The sequence below is a fragment of the Coregonus clupeaformis genome, chromosome 30 (assembly GCF_020615455.1).
Source record: "Coregonus clupeaformis isolate EN_2021a chromosome 30, ASM2061545v1, whole genome shotgun sequence".
In the NCBI taxonomy this organism is placed as follows: Eukaryota; Metazoa; Chordata; class Actinopteri; order Salmoniformes; family Salmonidae; genus Coregonus; species Coregonus clupeaformis.
The window spans coordinates 30981063-31002398 of NC_059221.1; the positions used below are offsets into that span (position 1 = coordinate 30981063).

Sequence of the window (21336 nt, forward strand, 5' to 3'; positions counted from 1 at the left end):
AATAGAAGTAGCTGATTTGGCCACATTATTTATAAATACTCAGAAAATAAACATTTAAATAACAAATACTTAAATACTCATGTGTTTTAACCCAGGCTTGTACAGTATACAGCGTACATACTGTATTTCCAATTACATTATTTCAAATACCCCTACGACCAAACAGACCTGGGTTCGAATGCATTGAGTATTTAAATATCTGCATTTGAAAATACACTTTTCTGTGTCTGTGTATTTTGAAATACACGCCAATACTTTTCCAAGTGTATTTCCAAAGACATTCCAATATTCAACTACTTTTATTTTCCAAGTAAAAAATATCAAAATATTTACTTCAAAATGTCTTTAAAAGTAATTGAAATACCCTAAATAGTATTTGAACACAGGTCTGATACTGTACCAACTGAAATGTTTTCCTCTGTAACCCTTTCATTCAAAGGCCATGTGGGAAGATAGGTTGATATAGGTTATGTAATAGAGCATGGGCTACAGTAAGTATGGGACGATAGAGGACAACACCAGTCACTGACCTTTGGTTCTCAGTGAGATTGAGGTGGCGTTTAATGTCCAGCAGGATCTCCTTGAGGAAGGTGAGCCTCTTGACCTCATGCTGCTGGCACTGGTCAAACACCTGCTCCATGCTCTCCTGGTATGGGGGCGTGACAGCACTCAGCTCCGACAGAGACTTCTCATACTTCTCCTTAGCCTGGGGGATGATAAGGACAACATCAGCTCTGACAGATAATGATGTCATTATGACGCCATTACAATCAGACATTTTGCACTCTGGGTTGAATACCAAGCAACCTGCATCCGTACACCGTATGTTTATACTGTAAGCACCTTACTCTCCCTGGCTCAGAGTAATCTGCTTTTGTCATTACCAGGGCTCCGTGAATAGTGGGAGATCCACCCTGCTGGATTATGTCCTGTGTGATCACCACGGTAATCTCACTGAGTCGTCCTAAATAGTCCTGCATTGATTCTGTTTTTTCACAGCTTTATTTCACTTGAGCCACTAACAGAAACAGATACTCAAAATAATGATCAGTCTGTTTGAGATATGATGTACTTAGTATACTGCAATAGCACACACACTCACCACAGTGTTAATAGCACTATATATATTTTCAAACAGTTGGAATGACACTAGATAAAATTGAATTGTCACCTGTTTGGTTGTGGTTGTCTCACCTAGCTATCTTAAGGTGAATGCACCAACTGTAAGTCACTCTGGATAAGAGTGTTTGCTAAATGACTAAAATGTAAATGTAAATGTTTGATATGCACAACGTCAAATTGTATGGCGTAAATTCTGCTGGAAGTCTTACATTTTCATACATTTGTACAAAAAAGGTTGTCATGTCATTTTTTTCCATTTGTTGGACCCTGAGCCTCGCTGTCTCACCTTCTGCACGTCATGTTTGCACTTGTCTGTTTTCTCGTGGAGTTTCTTCTGCTGGTCAGTTGTGACGGAGGCCTGTGTCTTCCCGTCTGCCTCTCGGGTTGCGGCCAGTTTCTCCTCCTTACACGCCATGTGGTACGTTTTCTTAGCAGTCTCCATCTGTGGAAGCACGTATAGAATCTTAGTATCCCTATAGATAAATAGTAAAAATACTATTAAATCTAAGCATGCCGGTGACTTAATTTAGTTATTGTTGCAAGGGCAATGTTCTTCTCTGATGCTCAGCTTGGATGAGTGACGCAGCAAGAGTCATTATGGTACACAAAACAGAACTAACACATAAATCAAATCAAATCAAATTTTATTGGTCACATGCGCCGAATACAACAGGTGCAGACATTACAGTGAAATGCTTACTTACAGCCCTTAACCAACAGTGCATTTATAAAATAAAACAACAACAAAAAAAGTGTTGAGAAAAAAAAGAGCAGAAGTAAAATAAAATAACAGTAGGGAGGCTATATATACAGGGGGGTACCGTTGCAGAGTCAATGTGCGGGGGCACCGGCTAGTTGAGGTAGTTGAGGTAATATGTACATGTGGGTAGAGTTAAAGTGACTATGCATAAGCGGTACCGGCACTCCGGTACCGCTTGCCGTGCGGTAGCAGAGAGAACAGTCTATGACTAGGGTGGCTGAAGTCTTTGACAATTTTGAGGGCCTTCCTCTGACACCGCCTGGTATAGAGGTCCTGGATGGCAGGAAGCTTGGCCCCAGTGATGTACTGGGCTGTACGCACTACCCTCTGTAGTGCCTTGCGGTCGGAGGCCAAGCAGTTGCCATACCAGGCGGTGATGCAACCAGTTAGGATGCTCTCGATGGTGCAGCTGTAGAATTCTTTGAGGATCTGAGGACCCATGCCAAATCGTTTCAGTCTCCTGAGGGGGAATAGGCTTTGTCGTGCCCTCTTCACGACTGTCTTGGTGTGTTTGGACCATGATAGTTCGTTGGTGATGTGGACACCAAGGAACTTGAAGCTCTCAACCTGTTCCACTACAGCCCCGTCGATGAGAATGGGGGCGTGCTCAGTCCTCTTTTTTTTTCCTGTAGTCCACAATCATCTCCTTTGTCTTGGTCACGTTGAGGGAGAGGTTGTTGTCCTGGCACCACACGGCCAGGTCTCTGACCTCCTCCCTATAGGCTGTCTCATCGTTGTCGGTGATCAGGCCTACCACTGTTGTGTCGTCGGCAAACTTAATGATGGTGTTGGAGTCGTGCCTGGCCATGCAGTCATGGGTGAACAGAGAGTACAGGAGGGGACTGAGCACGCACCCCTGAGGGGCCCCCGTGTTGAGGATCAGTGTGGCAGATGTGTTGTTACCAACCCTTACCACCTGGGGGTCAGGAAGTCCAGGATCCAGTTGCAGAGGGAGGTGTTTAGTCCCAGGATCCTTAGCTTAGTGATGAGCTTAGAGGGCACTATGGTGTTGAATGCTGAGCTGTAGTCAATGAATAGCATTCTCACGTAGGTGTTCCTCTTGTCCAGGTGGGAAAGGGCAGTGTGGAGTGCAATAGAGATTGCATCATCTGTGGATCTGTTGGGGCGGTATGCAAATTGGAGTGGGTCTAGGGTTTCTGGGATAATGCTGTTGATGTGAGCCATGACCAGCCTTTCAAAGCACTTCATGGCTACAGACGTCAGTGCTACGGGTCGGTAGTCATTTAGGCAGGTTATCTTAGAGTCCTTGGGCACGGGGACTATAGTGGTCTGCTTGAAACATGTTGGTATTACAGACTCAGTCAGGGACATGTTGAAAATGTCAGTGAAGATATTTGCCAGTTGGTCAGCACATGCTCGGAGTACACGTCCTGGTAATCCGTCTGGCCCTGCGGCCTTGTGAATGTTGACCTGCTTAAAAGTCTTACTCACATCGGCTACGGAGAGCGTGATCACATAGTCATCCGGAACAGCTGGTGCTCTCATGCATGCTTCAGTGTTGCTTGCCTTGAAGCGAGCATAGAAGTGGTTTAGCTCGTCTGGTAGGCTTGTGTCACTGGGCAGCTCGCGGCTGTGCTTCCCTTTGTAGTCTGTAATAGTTTTTCAAGCCCTGCCACATCCGACGAGCGTCAGAGCCAGTGTAGTACGATTCAATCTTAGTCCTGTATTGACTCTTTGCCTGTTTGATGGTTCGTCGGAGGGCATAGCGGGATTTCTTATAAGCGTCCGGGTTAGAGTCCCGTTCCTTGAAAGTGGCAGCTCTACCCTTTAGCTCAGTGCGGATGTTTCCTGTAATCCATGGCTTCTGGTTGGGGTATGTACGTACGGTCACTGTGGGGGACGACATCATCGATGCACTTATTGATGAAGCCAGTGACTGATGTGGTGTACTCCTCAATGCTGTCTGAAGAATCCCGGAACATGTTCCAGTCTGTGCTAGCAAAACAGTCCTGTAGCTTAGCATCTGCGTCATCTGACCACTTTTCTATTAACCGAGTCACTGGTGCTTCCTGCTTTAGTTTTTGCTTATAAGCAGGAATCAGGAGGATAGAGTTATGGTCAGATTTGCCAAATGGAGGGCGAGGGAGAGCTTTGTATGCGTCTCTGTGTGTGGAGTAAAGGTGGTCTAGAGTTTTTTTTCCTCTGGTTGCACATTTAACATGCTGGTAGAAATTAGGTAGAACGGATTTAAGTTTCCCTGCATTAAAGTCCCCGGCCACTAGGAGCGCTGCATCTGGATGAGCGTTTTCCTGTTGATTTATGGCCTTGTACAACTCATTCAGTGCAATCTTAATGCCAGCATTGGTTTGTGGTGGTAAATAGACAGCTATGAAAAATATAGATGAAAACTCTCTTGGTAAATAGTGTGGTCTACAGCTTATCATAAGATACTCTACCTCAGGCGAGCAAAACCTCGAGACTTCCTTAGTATTTGATTTTGTGCACCAGCTGTTGTTTACAAATATACACAGACCGCCACCCCTTGTCTTACCGGAGTCAGCCGTTCTATCCTGCCGATGTAGCGTATAGCCCGCTAGCTGTATGTTATCCATGTCGTCGTTCAGCCACGACTCGGTGAAACATAAGATATTACAGTTTTTAATGTCCCGTTGGTAGGATAACCGTAATCTTAGGTCATCCAATTTGTTATCCAATGATTGAAGATTGGCTAATAGGATTGATGGAAGAGGCAGTTTACTCGCTCGCCGTCGGATCCTTACAAGGCACCCCGATCTACGTCCACGATATCTCCGTCTCTTCCTCACGCGAATGACGGGGATTTGGGCCTTGTCGGGTGTCTGTATGATATCCTTCGCGGCCGCCTCGTTGAAGAAAAAATCTTCGTCCAATAGGAGGTGAGTAATCGCTGTCCTGATATCCAGAAGCTCTTTTTGGTTATAAGAGACGATGGCAGAAACATTATGTACAAAATAAATTACAAATAACGCGGAAAAACACACATAATAGTACAATTGGTTAGAGGGCTGTAAAACGGCAGCCATCTTCTCCGGTGCTGTAGCTATAGTACCTAGCTGTTTGGTAGCTCAAATGGCCAATGTTTTAATGTTGGCCTAAACACTATTAGGCCTGACTCCAGTGGGTCCCAGTCCAATGACAGCTGTGTAATGTCTGCGTCACCCATCCTACGCCCATGCAGTACCTTTGTAGCCAGACAGACTGACGCACAACCAAATGGACTAATCAACCAGTTGTAGTCTCAGAGGTCAGTCATGAAGACAGCCAAGTGTGTCAAATACCTACTCACATTCATACAGTCACTGAATTGTCCACTTTGTATTTAATAATAAAGTGGTTTTCCCGATCACTCTAAAAGTTATTGATATTCATGTTAGCAATGCAAGTACACATGATGTTGCAATAAGGAGGATACAACAGATTCCCTTCCCTTCCTGTCCACTTACCTCTTTGAGCTTCTTGGCCCATGGTTTCTGGGCCTTCTTGAAGCCCTCGTCGGCCTCTTTGGCCTCCTTGAAGCCTCCGATCATCTGCTTGTGGTAGGCCTCCTTCTGCCAGTTCTTGACCTTCTCCAGGTCTTCGTTGAGCAGGCTGTTCTTCACCTCCTGGTGCAGCTCACTCACCTTTTCAGCCTCGGTCATCACACCCAGCCACGCCCTCTCCACAGTGCCATACTGGGGTCCTGGGGTTAGACAATATCACAGGGGGACATTCAATCAAAACATATAGGTGGAAGAAAATATGATTGAAAATATGAATGTGACCAACTCAGTGGCCTTGTGGTTAGTGTCCACCCTGAGATTGGAAGGTTGGGAGTTCGATCCCCAACCGAGTCATACCAAAGACTGTAGAAATGGGACCCGATGCGTCTCTGCTTGTCCTTCAGCATTAAGGAGATAGATTGGGGGTAAGGCCCTGCGATAGACTATCGTCCTGTCCAGGGGGTGTACTTGTACATCAAGCTGCCTCACGCTACAGAAACAGGAGATAGGCTCCTGCTCCTATGAGCCGTTCCAGCTCGCACAAGCTAAGCCTCATCATCTTACAGAAAACACTCACAATACAATCGGGACAAGTGGAGCTGAGCAGTGAGTTAAATCAAATGAATTTAACATTGGATGAAGACCTCAAAACAGACACCACCATATGAGTAGCTTCTAATCAACACAGTAGGGTTTGGTTCATTGATTGAACCCCTCCAATCCCAATACTGGCCTTTCTCGATCAGCTGTCTCCATCTCTTGGACCAGGCGGTCAGCTGGTCACCATAGGACTTCTCAATCTTGGCACGTTCTTGAAGGCAGCCCATGAGGTCATTGCAGAGCCGGTGGCCGTCGTCAATCCGCTTGACGGCACGCTTGTAGTTCCCCACCTGAGAATGGTCAGAGGAGGTTAGACTATAGAGGTACAAGAGCAAAACAGAAGGCTTCCCTACATATCAATGATTGCAGTCATTTGCACACAAAAAACATCTAAAATGTGCAAGTGCAATTCTCAATATGCCAAATCTCTAAGAGCACTAAGATATCTTTAGATGGAAATAACTAATCTGAGGGGCCAACATAAACTGTAAAATCATTTTCTCTCTTGAGATAGTCAAATAAGAAATGGAGATAAAATAAATTGTATAACTCTGGTGTAGTGATGAAAATTATATATTATCTACTAATACTCTTGAGTAACAATAAAGAATCACCTGTACTCACTTTCATCATTCTCATACCACCTTAAGAGATGCCACCTTAACATAGTCAGTACTGACCTCTGAGGCCCCTCCCCCCAGTGCCTGCAGGGGGCGTGAGCTCATGGTGCATGACAGAGGGAGGGGGAGGGGGACAGACGGCTCGTGCCTGTGCATGTGTAGTTATGCAATGGCAGCGGCTTTGAGTGTGTAATGGCCCGCGCGTGTATGTGTGTGTGTCCCTGTGTGTGCACGTCCCTGTGCGAGTGCTCGTGCACTGACTGCTATAATCCTTTACTCTGCTCTAATGCAGGCAGACAGATTATCAGGGATAGGACACTGACAGGATGAGGCAGAGACAGGAATGCAGCCCACAGACACAGACCACTCAGTCCACTCAGAGAGGATGGGCACTAGGCTGGGAGGGACTGGTGTGGGGTACAGTGTCTGTTTTTCATTTTAAAACAAAACATCTAGACCTACGAGAGTCATTATGCTATTCAGTATGCTGTGGCCAGAGCTTTCTTGGCCGTATATAGATCTTAGGGCAGGTGCATGTGGGCTGAATGGCTGCCTCAGTGCTGCTTCTAACTGAGAGGCTCTGTCTGTCTCTGTGACCCTCCTCCTACGATGACACAAAAGGGACTCTATAGTGCGCTATAGTGAATTCATTAGCACTAATTGGATATTTTCTGTGCAACAACACCAACGTACTGGATTAACCAACCATATTCCTATGGATCCTCATGGAAATGAAATTACACAACCTATAGTATCATGTTTTCTGTTGTCAAGAACGTTTTCAAACAGAGAGAGGAGAATGTTGGCCAGAGATGCCTATGACTCATGTCTCCTAAAGAGGGATCGTTGTGTGTGACTTGGCTGATAAAGGCCTATAGGTTTTCCTTCATAGACCAGATGACCTGTATGGATGGTGTTTCTGAAGTACCTCCCAAAAGCTGTCCATAGCGTCGTCAGCAGCAGCAGCAGATTCATCGTAGGACCCCGACATCTTCCTGGTTGTGGCAAAGCAGGCTAAACTCTAAATGTGTCAGCAGCAGAGCTGGGTCCCTCATGCACTGGAATAGAAAGAGAGAGAGAAAGAGGAGAGAGTGAGATTGCATAGATATACAGTTGAAGTCAGAAGTTTACATACACTGAGGTTGGAGTCATTAAAACTCGTTTTTCAACCACTCCACAAATTTCTTTTTAACAAACTATAGTTTTGGCAAGTCGGTTAGGACATCTACTTTGTGCATGACACAAGTAATTTTTCCAACAATTGTTTACATACAGATTATTTCACTTATAATTCACTGTATCACAATTCCAGTGGGTCAGAAGTTTACATACAATAAGTTGACTGTGCCTTTAAACAGCTTGGAAAATTCCAGAAAATTATGTCATGGCTTTAGAAGCTTCTGATAGGCTAATTGACATCATTTGAGTCAATTGGAGGTGTACCTGTGGATGTATTTCAAGGCCTACCTTCAAACTCAGTGCCTATTTGCTTGACATCATGGGGAAATCAAAAGAAATCAGCCAAGACCTCAGAAAAAAAATTGTAGACCTCCACAAGTCTGGTTCATCCTTGGGAGCAATTTCCAAAAGCCTGAATGTACCACGTTCATCTGTACAAACAATAGTACGCAAGTATAAACACCATGGGACCACGCAGCCGTCATACCGCTCAGGAAGGAGACACGTTCTGTCTCCTAGAGATGAACGTACTTTGGTGCGAAAAGTGCAAATCAATCCCAGAACAACAGCAAAGGACCTTGTGAAGATGCTGGAGGAAACAGGTACAAAAGTATCTATATCCACAGTAAAACGAGTCCTATATCGACATAACCTGAAAGGCCGTGTTGTGTCTCCCGAGTGGCGCAGTGGTCTAAGGCACTGCATCGCTGTGCCACTAGAGATCCTGGTTCGAATCCAGGCTCTGTCGTAGCCGGCCGCGACCGGGAGACCCATGGGGCGGCGCAAAATTGGCCCAGCGTCGTCCAGGGTAGGGGAGGGAATGGCCGGCAGGGATGTAGCTCAGTTGGTAGAGCATGGCATTTGCAATGCCAGGGTTGTGGGTTAGATTCCCACGGGGGGCCAGTATGAAAAAAAATTATTCACTAACTGTAAGTCGCTCTGGATAAGAGCGTCTGCTAAATGACTAAAATGTAAATGTGTCGAGAATACGTTGCTAATTATGCTGTGAGACCAAGGAAATCCGCTGACGCTGTACTTTGATCATAAAGCTTTATTTATATCAAAGGGTTACAGCTTCAATTTACAGATACCTGCCGGCATCTGGAGAACAGCCAACCCAAATTCTAAATATGCTATTCTGACCTCCTTTGTCCCAAACCATAGTATATATCCTATGTAATCTGATATGGGTGTTTCCCCTACAGACCAATCCCAGGAGGTCACCTAACATACTTCCTCTGCTTTAGGGTACTCCTATAGAACTGCTCTCCAGATGTCTCCCTGGGCCAAATCAACATTCTCTAAGCTACCATTTGCAAACATTAACAAAGTCATAAATTCCTCAGATACTACAGCCGCTCAGCAAGGAAGAAGCCACTGCTCCAAAACCGCAATAAAAAAGCCAGACTATGGTTTGCAACTGCACATGGGGACAAAGATCGTACTTTTTGGAGAAATGTCCTCTGGTCTGATGTAACAAAAATAGAACTGTTTGGCCATAATGACCATCGTTATGTTTGGAGGAAAAAGGGGGACGCTTGCAAGCCGAAGAACACCATCCCAACCGTGAAGCATGGGGGTGGCAGCATCATGCTGTGGGGGTGCTTTGCTGCAGGAGGGACTGGTGCACTTCACAAAATAGATGGCATCATGAGGAAGGAAAATTATGTGGATATAACATCTTAAGACATCAGTCAGGAAGTTAAAGCTTGGTCGCAAATGGGTCTTCCAAATGGACAATGACCCCAAGCAGACTTCCAAAGTTGTGGCAAAATGGCTTAAGGACAACAAAGTCAAGGTATTGGAGTGGCCATCACAAAGCCCTGACCTCAATCATATAGAGAATGTGTGGGCAGAACTGAAAAAGCGTGTGCGAGCAAGGAGGCCTACAAACCTGACTCAGTTACACCAACTCTGTCAGGAGGAATGGGCCAAAATTCACCCAACTTATTGTGGGAGGCTTGTGGAAGGCTACCCGAAACGTTTGACCCAAGTTAAACAATTTAAAGGCAATGCTACCTAATTCTAATTGAGTGTTTGTAAACTTCTGACCCACTGGGAATGTGATGAAAGAAATAAAAGCTGAAATAAATAATTCTCTCTACTATTATTCTGACATTTCACATTCTTAAAATAAAGTGGTGATCCTAACTGACCTAAGACAGGGAATTTTTACTAGGATTCAATGTCAGGAATTGTGAAAAACTGAGTTTAAATATATTTGGCTAAGGTGTATGTAAACCTCCGACTTCCAACTGTAAATACATAGAAATGTAGAAAATGCAGTAGAATATCCTACAACATTCATCATTTACAACATGATATGCTATGAAATACGATACTTGGGCTCTCTATGGTATTCAGAAACCATTTGTTTTCCATAGCCACTCAGTGAGCAGCACTGATGAAAGGCTTCCTTTGGAGGCTCTGAGACAGCTCTAATAATGAAGTAAAAATGGGTACTCTATCCCCATGCATACTGCTCTGTGGCCCCGAGGAACAGAAAGGCCATCTTCCACACGCGTGTCCCAGAAACCAGAGCACACCACAGGGAGCACAGCATCACTGTCATCATGGAGTTATGACCCTGTATCATACTTTACAGTAGCTCTGCATAAACAACTGTCCCATGACATGTTCCTTCAAGAAGAGTGCTACACTGCACACAGACTCACTGCACACAGACTCACTGCACACAGACACACATGCATACTGTATTAACACACATGCACATGCAGACATGCACGCACAGCGCGAGCACATGGACGCAGGCACACACATAGACACACACACACACAGACACACACACAGACCCACACAGACAGACAGGCAGGTACACACACGCACCCACACACACACACTATATCCTTTCTCTAAAAAATCTACATGAAGATACACAGCCCAGAGATCAGAAAAGAGACCAAAATAAACATGACCTTGCAGTCCTGGTTTAATTTATTTCACATAAACATCTAAGGTTATACAACTGTAGGTGCCCTCTAAAAATGTGATTAAACTGCCAATTACTTTGTAAACATTTAGTGCTTCGTGGCTTTTCTCCAAGATTTGAGACGATTTGTATCTATTCCTTTGACGGCTGGTCGATTCTTCCCCACAAATAATAAAATAGCACAGACTAGTTGGTGTTTATTCTTGTATTGAGCTCTAATTGAAACCTAATTCATTTTGCTCTCCTTTACTGTCTCAATGAACTGTTCATTAGTGGCACCTCCTTCAGGCCTGGAAGTCTCCACAACAACTACCCAGCGCAAAATAGCAAGCACTACATTAAACAATGTTAAATGGTCCCGAAACAAGGTAGGAAATGAATTAAATCCATAATCCTGAGTATGTGTACCAGCCCAACAACAGCCCCTACACTTGGTTTGGAACAGAACATGCTATTGTATGTTTCCAAAAACATAAATGACAACTAAAACATAGAACATTGAGCAAAAACCTCAGATTTGGAGTTATCATAGAGTAAGACACTTACTGGGTAAGTGACAGCACATGTTCAACTTAATAAAAAACATGTTTTCCCATCCCAACTGTTAAATTAAAAAATGGACTATAGTAAGTGCCTATTTAATGCCAAACAAAGGAACAGCGTTGACCGTAACAAGGTTGGTGATTTCATCTTAAATCAGCCATAAATCCCCTTGTGACAGGGGGAATGGAATATTGTGTGCAAAAGGGAGGGGCAATTGAATGCAAGCTTCACCAAAAATGGTTTATTGTTAAAACATTTCTAGCCTGTCTATCTATGGGTAACAGGGTTGACGTGATATGCTCGACCCACTTCAGCTTTCCACCACAAAACACCAGACAATGGCTAAAAAGAGTAGAACCATCTCACCTGATTTTACACAATGATTTAACTATTAGATATTTACAAAGGTATAGTTTCACTATATTAAAATGAGAGTTCACGTAACAGGGTTGACCTTAAAATGAGGGCCAGGTTTTTTTAAACCTTAAAATGAACCGCTAATCACATGAACTAAAAAACAATCTTCAGAAATGACTTTGTCGAAGCAACAAAACTAGGGTTTTACAATGATGGTGAAAACATGGATACATTTTGGGGTTAAGTGGGTACAAATATTTTTTGAAATCACAGAGTGTACATACGGACATGTCAATATGCTGAATTTGGGCACTTTAAGTGTTTACTCATTAAAAATCAGATTTATTGCATTTTCTATGTGGTCTATTTTAAATGGCACTTCATTCAATATGACATGCTTTTAAAATCCAATATTGGTGCCAAATTTCTACTTAAAATATCAAAGGGACGCAAAAGGGACTCATTTCGTGGAACGACCCTACTAAGTTAGTAAGGCATTTATACATTATATTATTCTCTGGTAATGCTCCCTAAGAGGACAGGAGTATAGGTGATAACCTATGTCTGTTTGGCCTTATGCTGACTTTGCCATCTAGCATATGTGTCACAGGGAATCACCTGGTGAACTAAGTAACACTCTGACCATGTTCAGTAAATCTTCAGAGGGAGCAGCATAAGGTGAGTGCTGTGATCAGTTTGAGCGAACCTGACAAATTAGTGACTTTTACACCTGAAAGATGGGACTGGTGGAACTCAGAGTCCAATTTATATGCACATGATAGATAACAGCTCCAACCTTTCAGTCTTAATCTGTCACAATGCCACAATAATCATGAGCAGTCTGCATTAAGACTGAATTTGTGTGGTTTGTGAGACTGTGCCTGCTACTTGAAAGGGTATGCAATAGAAAGGTACAGTATTTCTACAGTGTGTTTACTTCTTTGAACACATTTCTGCAGTTTATGACCTCGAAGCCTCGATGATGGGCTACTCATCTCAATCTGAACCGGGGAACATGTTGTACCCTGTGTGATGAATCGTGACAGTAACAGGAGCACCGAGGAGCACATGCAGGGCAGCTATACTGCAGCTACCGCACAGCAGTGGCTGAATCAGCCACACAGTAATGCAGTGCAGTTTGTCAAACACAATATTTACTGTCACTGCGCATCACACTGAGTTGTGTAAACCCAAGGCAGTTAGCCTTACATTCTGTACTCAACCAGATCACACATTCTTTGTAGGGCATAAGTCTAAAATACTCTGTGTTGAAATCATCCTCTTTTAACTTCTTTAGCTCTGTGGCAAGGTTAAACTTTGAGGATCAAAAGAATGGGAATTTACTAGGCTAATGTGCCGCAATAATGTATTTACAATAGCATATACAAGAGCCATTTTATACCACCAAGTTATTGAGCATGTTCATTTTGAACCATCTAATGTAAAATAATGTTCCAGTCAACTCAAGGCCTTCTAACAAATTAGGTAACTGTGATTTAAGCATCAGAGGTGGGAAGGCCAAGTAGAAGTCTCTCAGTATCAGAATCACAGATGTACTATGAGAGAGACCTTTAAATACTGTTGTTCGAAGATGAAATAATATTACCAGCTCTTTTCATCTCCTCCGTGAAAAGAGAACACGGTTTGCCCTCCGCCTCGAGAACGTTAGCTTTCTGCTACGACAATTAGCATTTCCTTGCCAGAGTTAAGGTTACAGCTGTGCTGAAGAGCAGGTGTATACACAGAGACCTGTGGGTGAAGAAGGAGCTCAGGGTCTCTCTGTCTACTGTCAGAGTCATTGCTCTGTAGTTCTTTTGGGCAATAAGATCTATATCAGGCATAATAATCAGAAGTCGTGACTCAGCAAAGGCATTACATCTGTTTGATATGCTGCAGACAATGTTTCAGCCAGGTGAGCCAAGACAACACAATGTCACGATCGTCGGATATAGAGGACCAAGGCGCAGCGTGGAAGGTGAACATACTTATTTATTAAATGATACACGAACAAAACAACAAATCGATACGTGACGTCCACAGGTGCAAAACACAAACCAACACGGAACAAGATCCCACAAACACTGTGGGAAAACTGGCTGCTTAAGTATGGTTCCCAATCAGAGACAACAAGCAACAGCTGATACACGTTGCCTCTGATTGAGAACCACACTGGCCAACATAGAACTACAAAACTAGAACGAAAAACAAATGAAAACTCACACCCTGGCTCAACATACTAGAGTCCCCAGAGCCAGGGCATGACAGTACCCCCCCCCAAAGGCGCGGACTCCGGCCGCGCCAACCAAACACCACAGGGGAGGGACCGGGTGGGCACTCCGCCTTGGCGGCGGATCCGGCTCCGGGCATGATTCCCACTCCCTCTCCAACCCCCCAAAGTACCCCTGGTCCGGTCTGACCCTGCTGGCCGGAGCTGGACTGAACACCGGTGGAGCGGATTGCTCTAGCTCCGGCGTGGAGCAGCTGACACCGGTGGAACAGGCACGGGCTGTGCCGGACTGACGACGCACACCACTGGTTTGGTGTGGGGAGCAGGAACAGGCCGAACCGGGCTGACGATGCGCACCATAGGCTTGGTGCGTGGAGCAGGAACAGGCCGGGCCGGGCTGACGATGCGCACCATAGGCTTGGTGCGTGGAGCAGGAACAGGCCGGGCCGGGCTGACGACGCGCACCACAGGCTCGATGCGAGGAACAGGAACAGGCCGGACCGTACTGGGGACACACACCACTGGCCCTACGCAGGGATCAGGAACGGGCCGGACCGGACTGGTAACACACCCCAGTACCTCTCGCCGTGCCTCTACACTTTCCCTCTCCTCTGTGACCAGTGGCCCCCTTAACCTGGCGGCCTCCTCTGCAAACCCGCTGGACCGCTCTATCGCGGCCTCCTGCTGCCCCGTCGTCCACGGCGTGAGCCCCCCCCTAAAAAATTTCTGGGGGTCTCTCCGCCCCGTGGGCCAGGCCCAGTCGAGGTTGATGTCCTTTAGCGATACCTCTGGCGCTGGCTCCTGGACACGCTGCTTGGTCCAGTGTTGGTGGGATCTTCTGTCCCTGTGTAGGTTTGTGTTTTGCACCTTTGGACGTCACGTATCGATTTGTTGTTTTATTCGTGTATCATTTAATAAATAAGTATGTTCACCTTCCACGCTGCGCCTTGGTCCTCTATATCCGACGAGCGTGACACACAAGAGTGAGAATCTACTTATTTTCACCTAGCTTTCCACACTGTTCATACTATAACACTCACAATACTTACATCTTTCAAGATGTCAATAGGCCTATGAGAAAGTAAGGGATGAAATTCCACACTTCAACCTGCTGATCCAGTTCTCTAGATAACCTCACTCACAAGCTATGACCCACACATTATTATTGGTGTGCTTCTCATTTCAGTGAGATCATAGGTCCGTCTACCTGTCTGTCAGTCTGGCCGTCAGTCTGGCCCTCCAATTAGCCTCTGGATCCCTGGATCCTCCAGAGCCGGCTAAGCCCCTGCAAGACTCTAAACGCTGAGCTCATGAAGAAACCCACATGGCTCTACACTACACTACACAGCACTATAATATGGTTATTATACTATAGTGAAGCAGTTTCTAAATGTGAGTAAAGCTGTTGGCCAATATACCACGGTTAAGGGCTGTTCTTATTCACGACGCAACGCAGAGTGCCTGGACACAGGCCTTAGCCGTGGTATATTGGCCATATATCACAAACCCCCGAGGTGCCTTATTGCTATTATAAACTGGTTACCAACGTAATTAGAGCAGTAAAAATAAATGTTTTGTCATACCCGTGTTATACCACAGCTGTCAGCCAAACAGCATTCAGGGCTCGAACCACCCAGTTTCTAATATGTTTTAAACATTCATTCATTTGGGTGAATGTGAAATGTTATGTCAAACATGCTCCATTTTACAGGCATCCCTACATGGAATTATATTGGATAAACACAAACCACACTTAAATACAGTGGGGGAAAAAAAGTATTTAGTCAGCCACCAATTGTGCAAGTTCTCCCACTTAAAAAGATGAGAGAGGCCTGTAATTTTCATCATAGGTACACGTCAACTATGACAGACAAAATGAGGAAAAAAAATCCAGAAAATCACATGGTAGGATTTTTAATGAATTTATTTGCAAATTATGGTGGAAAATAAGTATTTGGTCAATAACAAAAGTTTCTCAATACTTTGTTATATACCCTTTGTTGGCAATGACACAGGTCAAACGTTTTCTGTAAGTCTTCACAAGGTTTTCACACACTGTTGCTGGTATTTTGGCCCATTCCTCCATGCAGATCTCCTCTAGAGCAGTGATGTTTTGGGGCTGTCGCTGGGCAACACGGACTTTCAACTCCCTCCAAAGATTTTCTATGGGGTTGAGATCTGGAGACTGGCTAGGCCACTCCAGGACCTTGAAATGCTTCTTACGAAGCCACTCCTTCGTTGCCCGGGCGGTGTGTTTGGGATCATTGTCATGCTGAAAGACCCAGCCACGTTTCATCTTCAATGCCCTTGCTGATGGAAGGAGGTTTTCACTCAAAATCTCACGATACATGGCCCCATTCATTCTTTCCTTTACAAGGATCAGTCGTCCTGGTCCCTTTGCAGAAAAACAGCCCCAAAGCATGATGTTTCCACCCCCATGCTTCACAGTAGGTATGGTGTTCTTTGGATGCAACTCAGCATTCTTTGTCCTCCAAACACGACGAGTTGAGTTTTTACCAAAAAGTTCTATTTTGGTTTCATCTGACCATATGACATTCTCCCAATCCTCTTCTGGATCATCCAAATGCACTCTAGCAAACTTCAGACGGGCCTGGACATGTACTGGCTTAAGCAGGGGGACACGTCTGGCACTGCAGGATTTGAGTCCCTGGCGGCGTAGTGTGTTACTGATGGTAGGCTTTGTTACTTTGGTCCCAGCTCTCTGCAGGTCATTCACTAGGTCCCCCCGTGTGGTTCTGGGATTTTTGCTCACCGTTCTGGTGATCATTTTGACCCCACGGGGTGAGATCTTGCGTGGAGCCCCAGATCGAGGGAGATTATCAGTGGTCTTGTATGTCTTCCATTTCCTAATAATTGCTCCCACAGTTGATTTCTTCAAACCAAGCTGCTTACCTATTGCAGATTCAGTCTTCCCAGCCTGGTGCAGGTCTACAATTTTGTTTCTGGTGTCCTTTGACAGCTCTTTGGTCTTGGCCATAGTGGAGTTTGGAGTGTGACTGTTTGAGGTTGTGGACAGGTGTCTTTTATACTGATAACAAGTTCAAACAGGTGCCATTAATACAGGTAACGAGTGGAGGACAGAGGAGCCTCTTAAAGAAGAAGTTACAGGTCTGTGAGAGCCAGAAATCTTGCTTGTTTGTAGGTGACCAAATACTTATTTTCCACCATAATTTGCAAATAAATTCATTAAAAATCCTACAATGTGATTTTCAGGATTTTATTTTCTCAATTTGTCTGTCATAGTTGACGTGTACCTATGATAAAAATTACAGGCCTCTCTCATCTTTTTAAGTGGGAGAACATGCACAATTGGTGGCTGACTAAATACTTTTTTCCCCCACTGTATAACTGTATACTCTTTGAATAAACTGTAATAAACGGTATAAAACCTTGTGACATTGAAAAGCTAACTAAATCACACCTAACCTTCAGCAGCATTACCATTATTGTGAAATAACAAGGGGAAAACAGAACTCATACCATTTCAAAATCCTCTTGTGAGAAAAGCTACATGGAAGGTCAGTCTTTTCATGCATTGCAACCTCTCAAACTATTATAGTGTCAAGGGCGTATTGATAGATTGGGCACTGGCACAATGTTTGTTGATACTAAAGGACAATGTGGACACAAAGGTCCTCAGGCTCAGATGATCACTAGGCCACACTACAGAATGAGAATAAATCATCCTCTGGTACTCAGGGTTGTGGAGAGGCATGTGTCACAAACAAAAGTAATCATCACTTGAGGGGAAGTGTGTGGGGGTCAGGAGACATGCTGCTTAGTTATTTGGGTCAATTCCGCCAGCAGGTTGCCTTCCTTCACAATGGATGGTGAGGAGTAGACGGGAATAAGAAAGGAAGAGGGAGAGAATAATTGATTGATTCATCAATTGACGTTAAGTATGACAGGTGTCATATCTAAACATGACAATATGTATATCAAGGCTTCAATATATTGCACATCATTTTCGTGTTGCTTGTGGCTTCAAGGCCGGTAATTGTGCCAATCCAAACAGATGAATACCCATTCTACTTCCTTTTTAGGACAAGACTCAGAAGGTTCTTTTCACTTATTGTATCTGAACTGATTCAGTAAGCTGATCTAAGTAATTCACCACAGAAAAGTATTCAGTATCTCAGAGAAACCCCCACAAATCTTTCAAACCATAAGTCTATATCAAACCACATGTCTACTATAAACTAGGTGTTCATATAAGAAAAACTACCAGAACACAGTCTCCCTCAATAACTAGACTTAAATACAAGAGGACAGACCATTTAACCAACTGAAGGCAATTCAAATGACTTGGATAAGAGACATACATCCGAATGTTATATAATGTTAACGTTTTGATCCAATCCTTGGGCAATAAATTAATCAATGACTGCTCTTGAAGACAAAGCTTGCAGGATATTGCACTGTACAATAAACATACTACCATCTGTCTAACAGTACAACAACAAGGAAATAAACTAAGGCAAAAGGCAAAGCCAGTATGGCTCATAAATGAGCAACAATATTCATTGTTTTCGCTTACCCTATTTGCACCCATGAAAACAGATTGAAGGACACTATCAAACAGAAACGTATATCCACAAGCCCTTGTGGGAACCATGCACGGGCTACTCCCTCTTCAAGTATTATTTTGTAGTCCAGATCTGGCTTCTGTTTGAATACATCAACAGAGAGAACAGAGGCCTCTTGAATTTCTTTGTTTTGGGCCGTTTTAGCCAGACCCAGTGTGAACAAGCCAGTGTTTCTCAATGGTGGAAAGATAATCCTAAAACGTTCCAGTTGAATGGCTTAGAAGGGGAGGGAGGGTGAAGAAGAGGATAGGAGAAGATAGGAGGAGCAATAGAATATAAATGCATTGCAGAGAGAGAAAGAGAGAAGGATGCAATGAAGGAGTCTGAAATTACACTACCTAGCAAGGTGTGATTATGTATTGATAGACTAGCTAGATAAACGTGCCAGGCATCACACATTTGTGTGTGAGAGAGAGATAGGGGCTGTGCTCTGTGTATGTGATTGTGTGTACATGCAAAAAACTACCAGAATGTTGGTATCTTTCAAGGATTGTATGTAATTTATCATAAGAACTCTACACAGGCAATAACATCTGCTAAATATGTGTATGCAACCAATACAATTGATTTGATTTGGTACTTCAGATTTTGACTGGTGTTTGAAATTATCTCTGGCCCTTTGTGTGGCCTTATCACATGTAAAATATATGAAATAATTAAATAAGATAATTTTCAAATTTAAAAAATGAATGACAAAGCTGTAAAACATTATCCTAAATATAAACCATCAACTTAGTAAATACCATTGGTGTTTAATTTGAGGGTTTCAGCATGAAATATCCTTTATATGCTTTCGGTAATAATTTATATAAAGGATACACCATCGTAATAGGGCTGTTCATGGCTCTTCTAAAGCCTTGAGTGACAACCACAACACACATGCAAACCTATTATAGTAATTAGATTTCAGTCAGGTTCTAACTTGAATCCCTTACACCTTACCATCCCCCTTTCTGCCACTGATTTGAAAGTAGGCTGATTACCAAACCAGGTAGCTTACTCAAATACACCTGAACTCATCTATAACTCACTCTTATCCAAACAATATGAATTCCATAAACACTTGAATGGTGGTTGTTTGGCACCCAACTATCTGCCATGTACTTTCTTGAACATGTTGGGCTCTTGATACACTCTACCTGTCATGGCTGCTGTTAGACAGAAAAACACACAAGGAGAGAGAGGAGGAAAGAGAGGCAAAGGCTTCTTAAGGGGAGAGAGAAGAAATTAGAGAGGAAAAGCTAGGGAGGGAGAGAGTGAGGCTTCTAAGAGAGAGGGAGAGGGAGAGAGTGAGGCTTCTGAGAGAGAGGGAGAGAGGTGAGGGAGAGGGAGAGAGAGAGGGAGAGGGAGAGAGTGAGGCTTCTGAGAGAGAGGGAGAGAGGTGAGGGAGAGGGAGAGGGAAAGGGAGAGAGTGAGGCTTCTGAGAGAGAGGGAGAGGGAGAGAGAGGGGGAGAGAGTGAGGCTTCTGAGGGAGAGGGAGAGGGAGAGGGAGAGAGTGAGGCTTCTGAGAGATTGAGAGGGAGAGAGAGAGAGGGAGAGGGAGAGAGTGAGGCTTCTGAGAGAGAGGGAGAGAGTGAGGCTTCTGAGGGAGAGGGAGAGGGAGAGAGTGAGGCTTCTGAGAGATTGAGAGGGAGAGAGAGAGAGGGAGAGAGTGAGGCTTCTGAGAGAGAGGGAGGGAGGGAGAGAGAGAGAGAGAGAGAGAGAGAGAGAGAGAGAGAGAGAGAGAGAGAGAGAGAGAGAGAGAGAGAGAAACCGAGGTATTTTGACAGGGACAGAGGGACAAATCTGTCTGTGCCCCTGGAGTCCTAACAAGATCACAGAGCCCAATACTGACCAGGCTCAACATGGCTAAGCCTGTCCCAGGTGATACTGGGTGGAGCAGGTGCAGAGAGCAGAGGAAGCTGTTGTGAGCAAGCCAGTTGGTGAGCGGAATAGAGAGTGCCACTGGGTCAGAGTGGTAGCTAAATAGATCAGGACAGAGATGGGATTCATCTCCGGGGCGGGCGATGCGGTTACAGCAGTAGGGTGGAATAAACAGGCTGTTGAATGTTGCCAGGAGACAGACAGCGCTACAGAGCTGTGTGCATGGTGCTTGCATCATCACAGATACCATGACAGCCAAGGCCATCAATAAGCCTGTCACGTGACAGAAGGTTGGAGGGGTCAGTGGAGATGATATGAGGGTGTGAAGCTGGCCATTACACAGATGAATCAGGCGAGAACATGAGGGGTGGTTAAGTGGATGAGTGTCATCAGGCCACTCTTTAATCAACTCCTATAGGGCCTCCTCATGTCCATAACCGCATAGCACCTGCACTCCAGTGAAAAAGAGCAGGCTAGCTCCGTAAACACATCAGGCATTCAGTGGTGTGTGTGTGAGTGAGTGAATGAGCATGAGAGAGAGAGAGAGAGAGAGAGAGAGAGAGAGAGAGAGAGAGAGAGAGAGAGAGAGAGAGAGAGAGAGAGAGAGAGAGAGAGAGAGAGAGAGAGAGAGAGAGAGTAACGGGTGTTTGAAAAAAAGTGTTAGCGAGGAAGGGGCAGAGTGTGAATGTGATAAAGAGAGTGAGCGAGATAGAGGAGGGGGCTTCTATTTATCAGTGGAACGTGTCCTGCCGTGGGCCGTGTGATCTGTTCTGTTCTGCTCTGTTCTGCTTGTTGGGCTGTGGAATGATCAGAGCTGACGTGACCACCCAGATGAGGAGTCTGCAGCAAAGTTAAAAAAATAGCCTCCCTCCCCAGCTCTCCCCCAGTACCTGCTATCCAGACAACAGAATATGTTCCTATAACCTTCCTCTACCCTATACCTGTGCTGCGATACCCAGACAACATAAATGTTCCTATAACCTTTCTCTACCCTATACCTGTACTGCTATACCCAGACAACAGAATATG

At 44.5% G+C, this 21336-nt stretch overlaps 1 protein-coding gene across 5 annotated transcripts in view; it reads right to left on the bottom strand.

The window, feature by feature from the left end:
* The window catches only part of LOC121545612 (protein kinase C and casein kinase substrate in neurons protein 1), a 69208-nt gene that overhangs the window by 6876 nt on the left and 40996 nt on the right, over positions 1 to 21336 (bottom strand). For 4 of the 5 annotated variants that reach the window (XM_041856288.1, XM_041856290.1, XM_041856286.1 and 1 more), the window contains 5 exons: positions 7510 to 7639; positions 6095 to 6251; positions 5326 to 5561; positions 1409 to 1564; positions 531 to 706 (listed from right to left, as the gene is read on the bottom strand). In XM_041856288.1, coding sequence (XP_041712222.1) covers positions 531 to 706; positions 1409 to 1564; positions 5326 to 5561; positions 6095 to 6251; positions 7510 to 7572 — 788 coding nt within the window. In that variant the 5' untranslated portion in view covers positions 7573 to 7639. Of the gene's footprint in view, positions 1 to 530; positions 707 to 1408; positions 1565 to 5325; positions 5562 to 6094; positions 6252 to 7509; positions 7640 to 18395; positions 18610 to 21336 lie in introns of those variants that run through there. The other variant, XM_041856289.2, reaches the window with a different exon arrangement.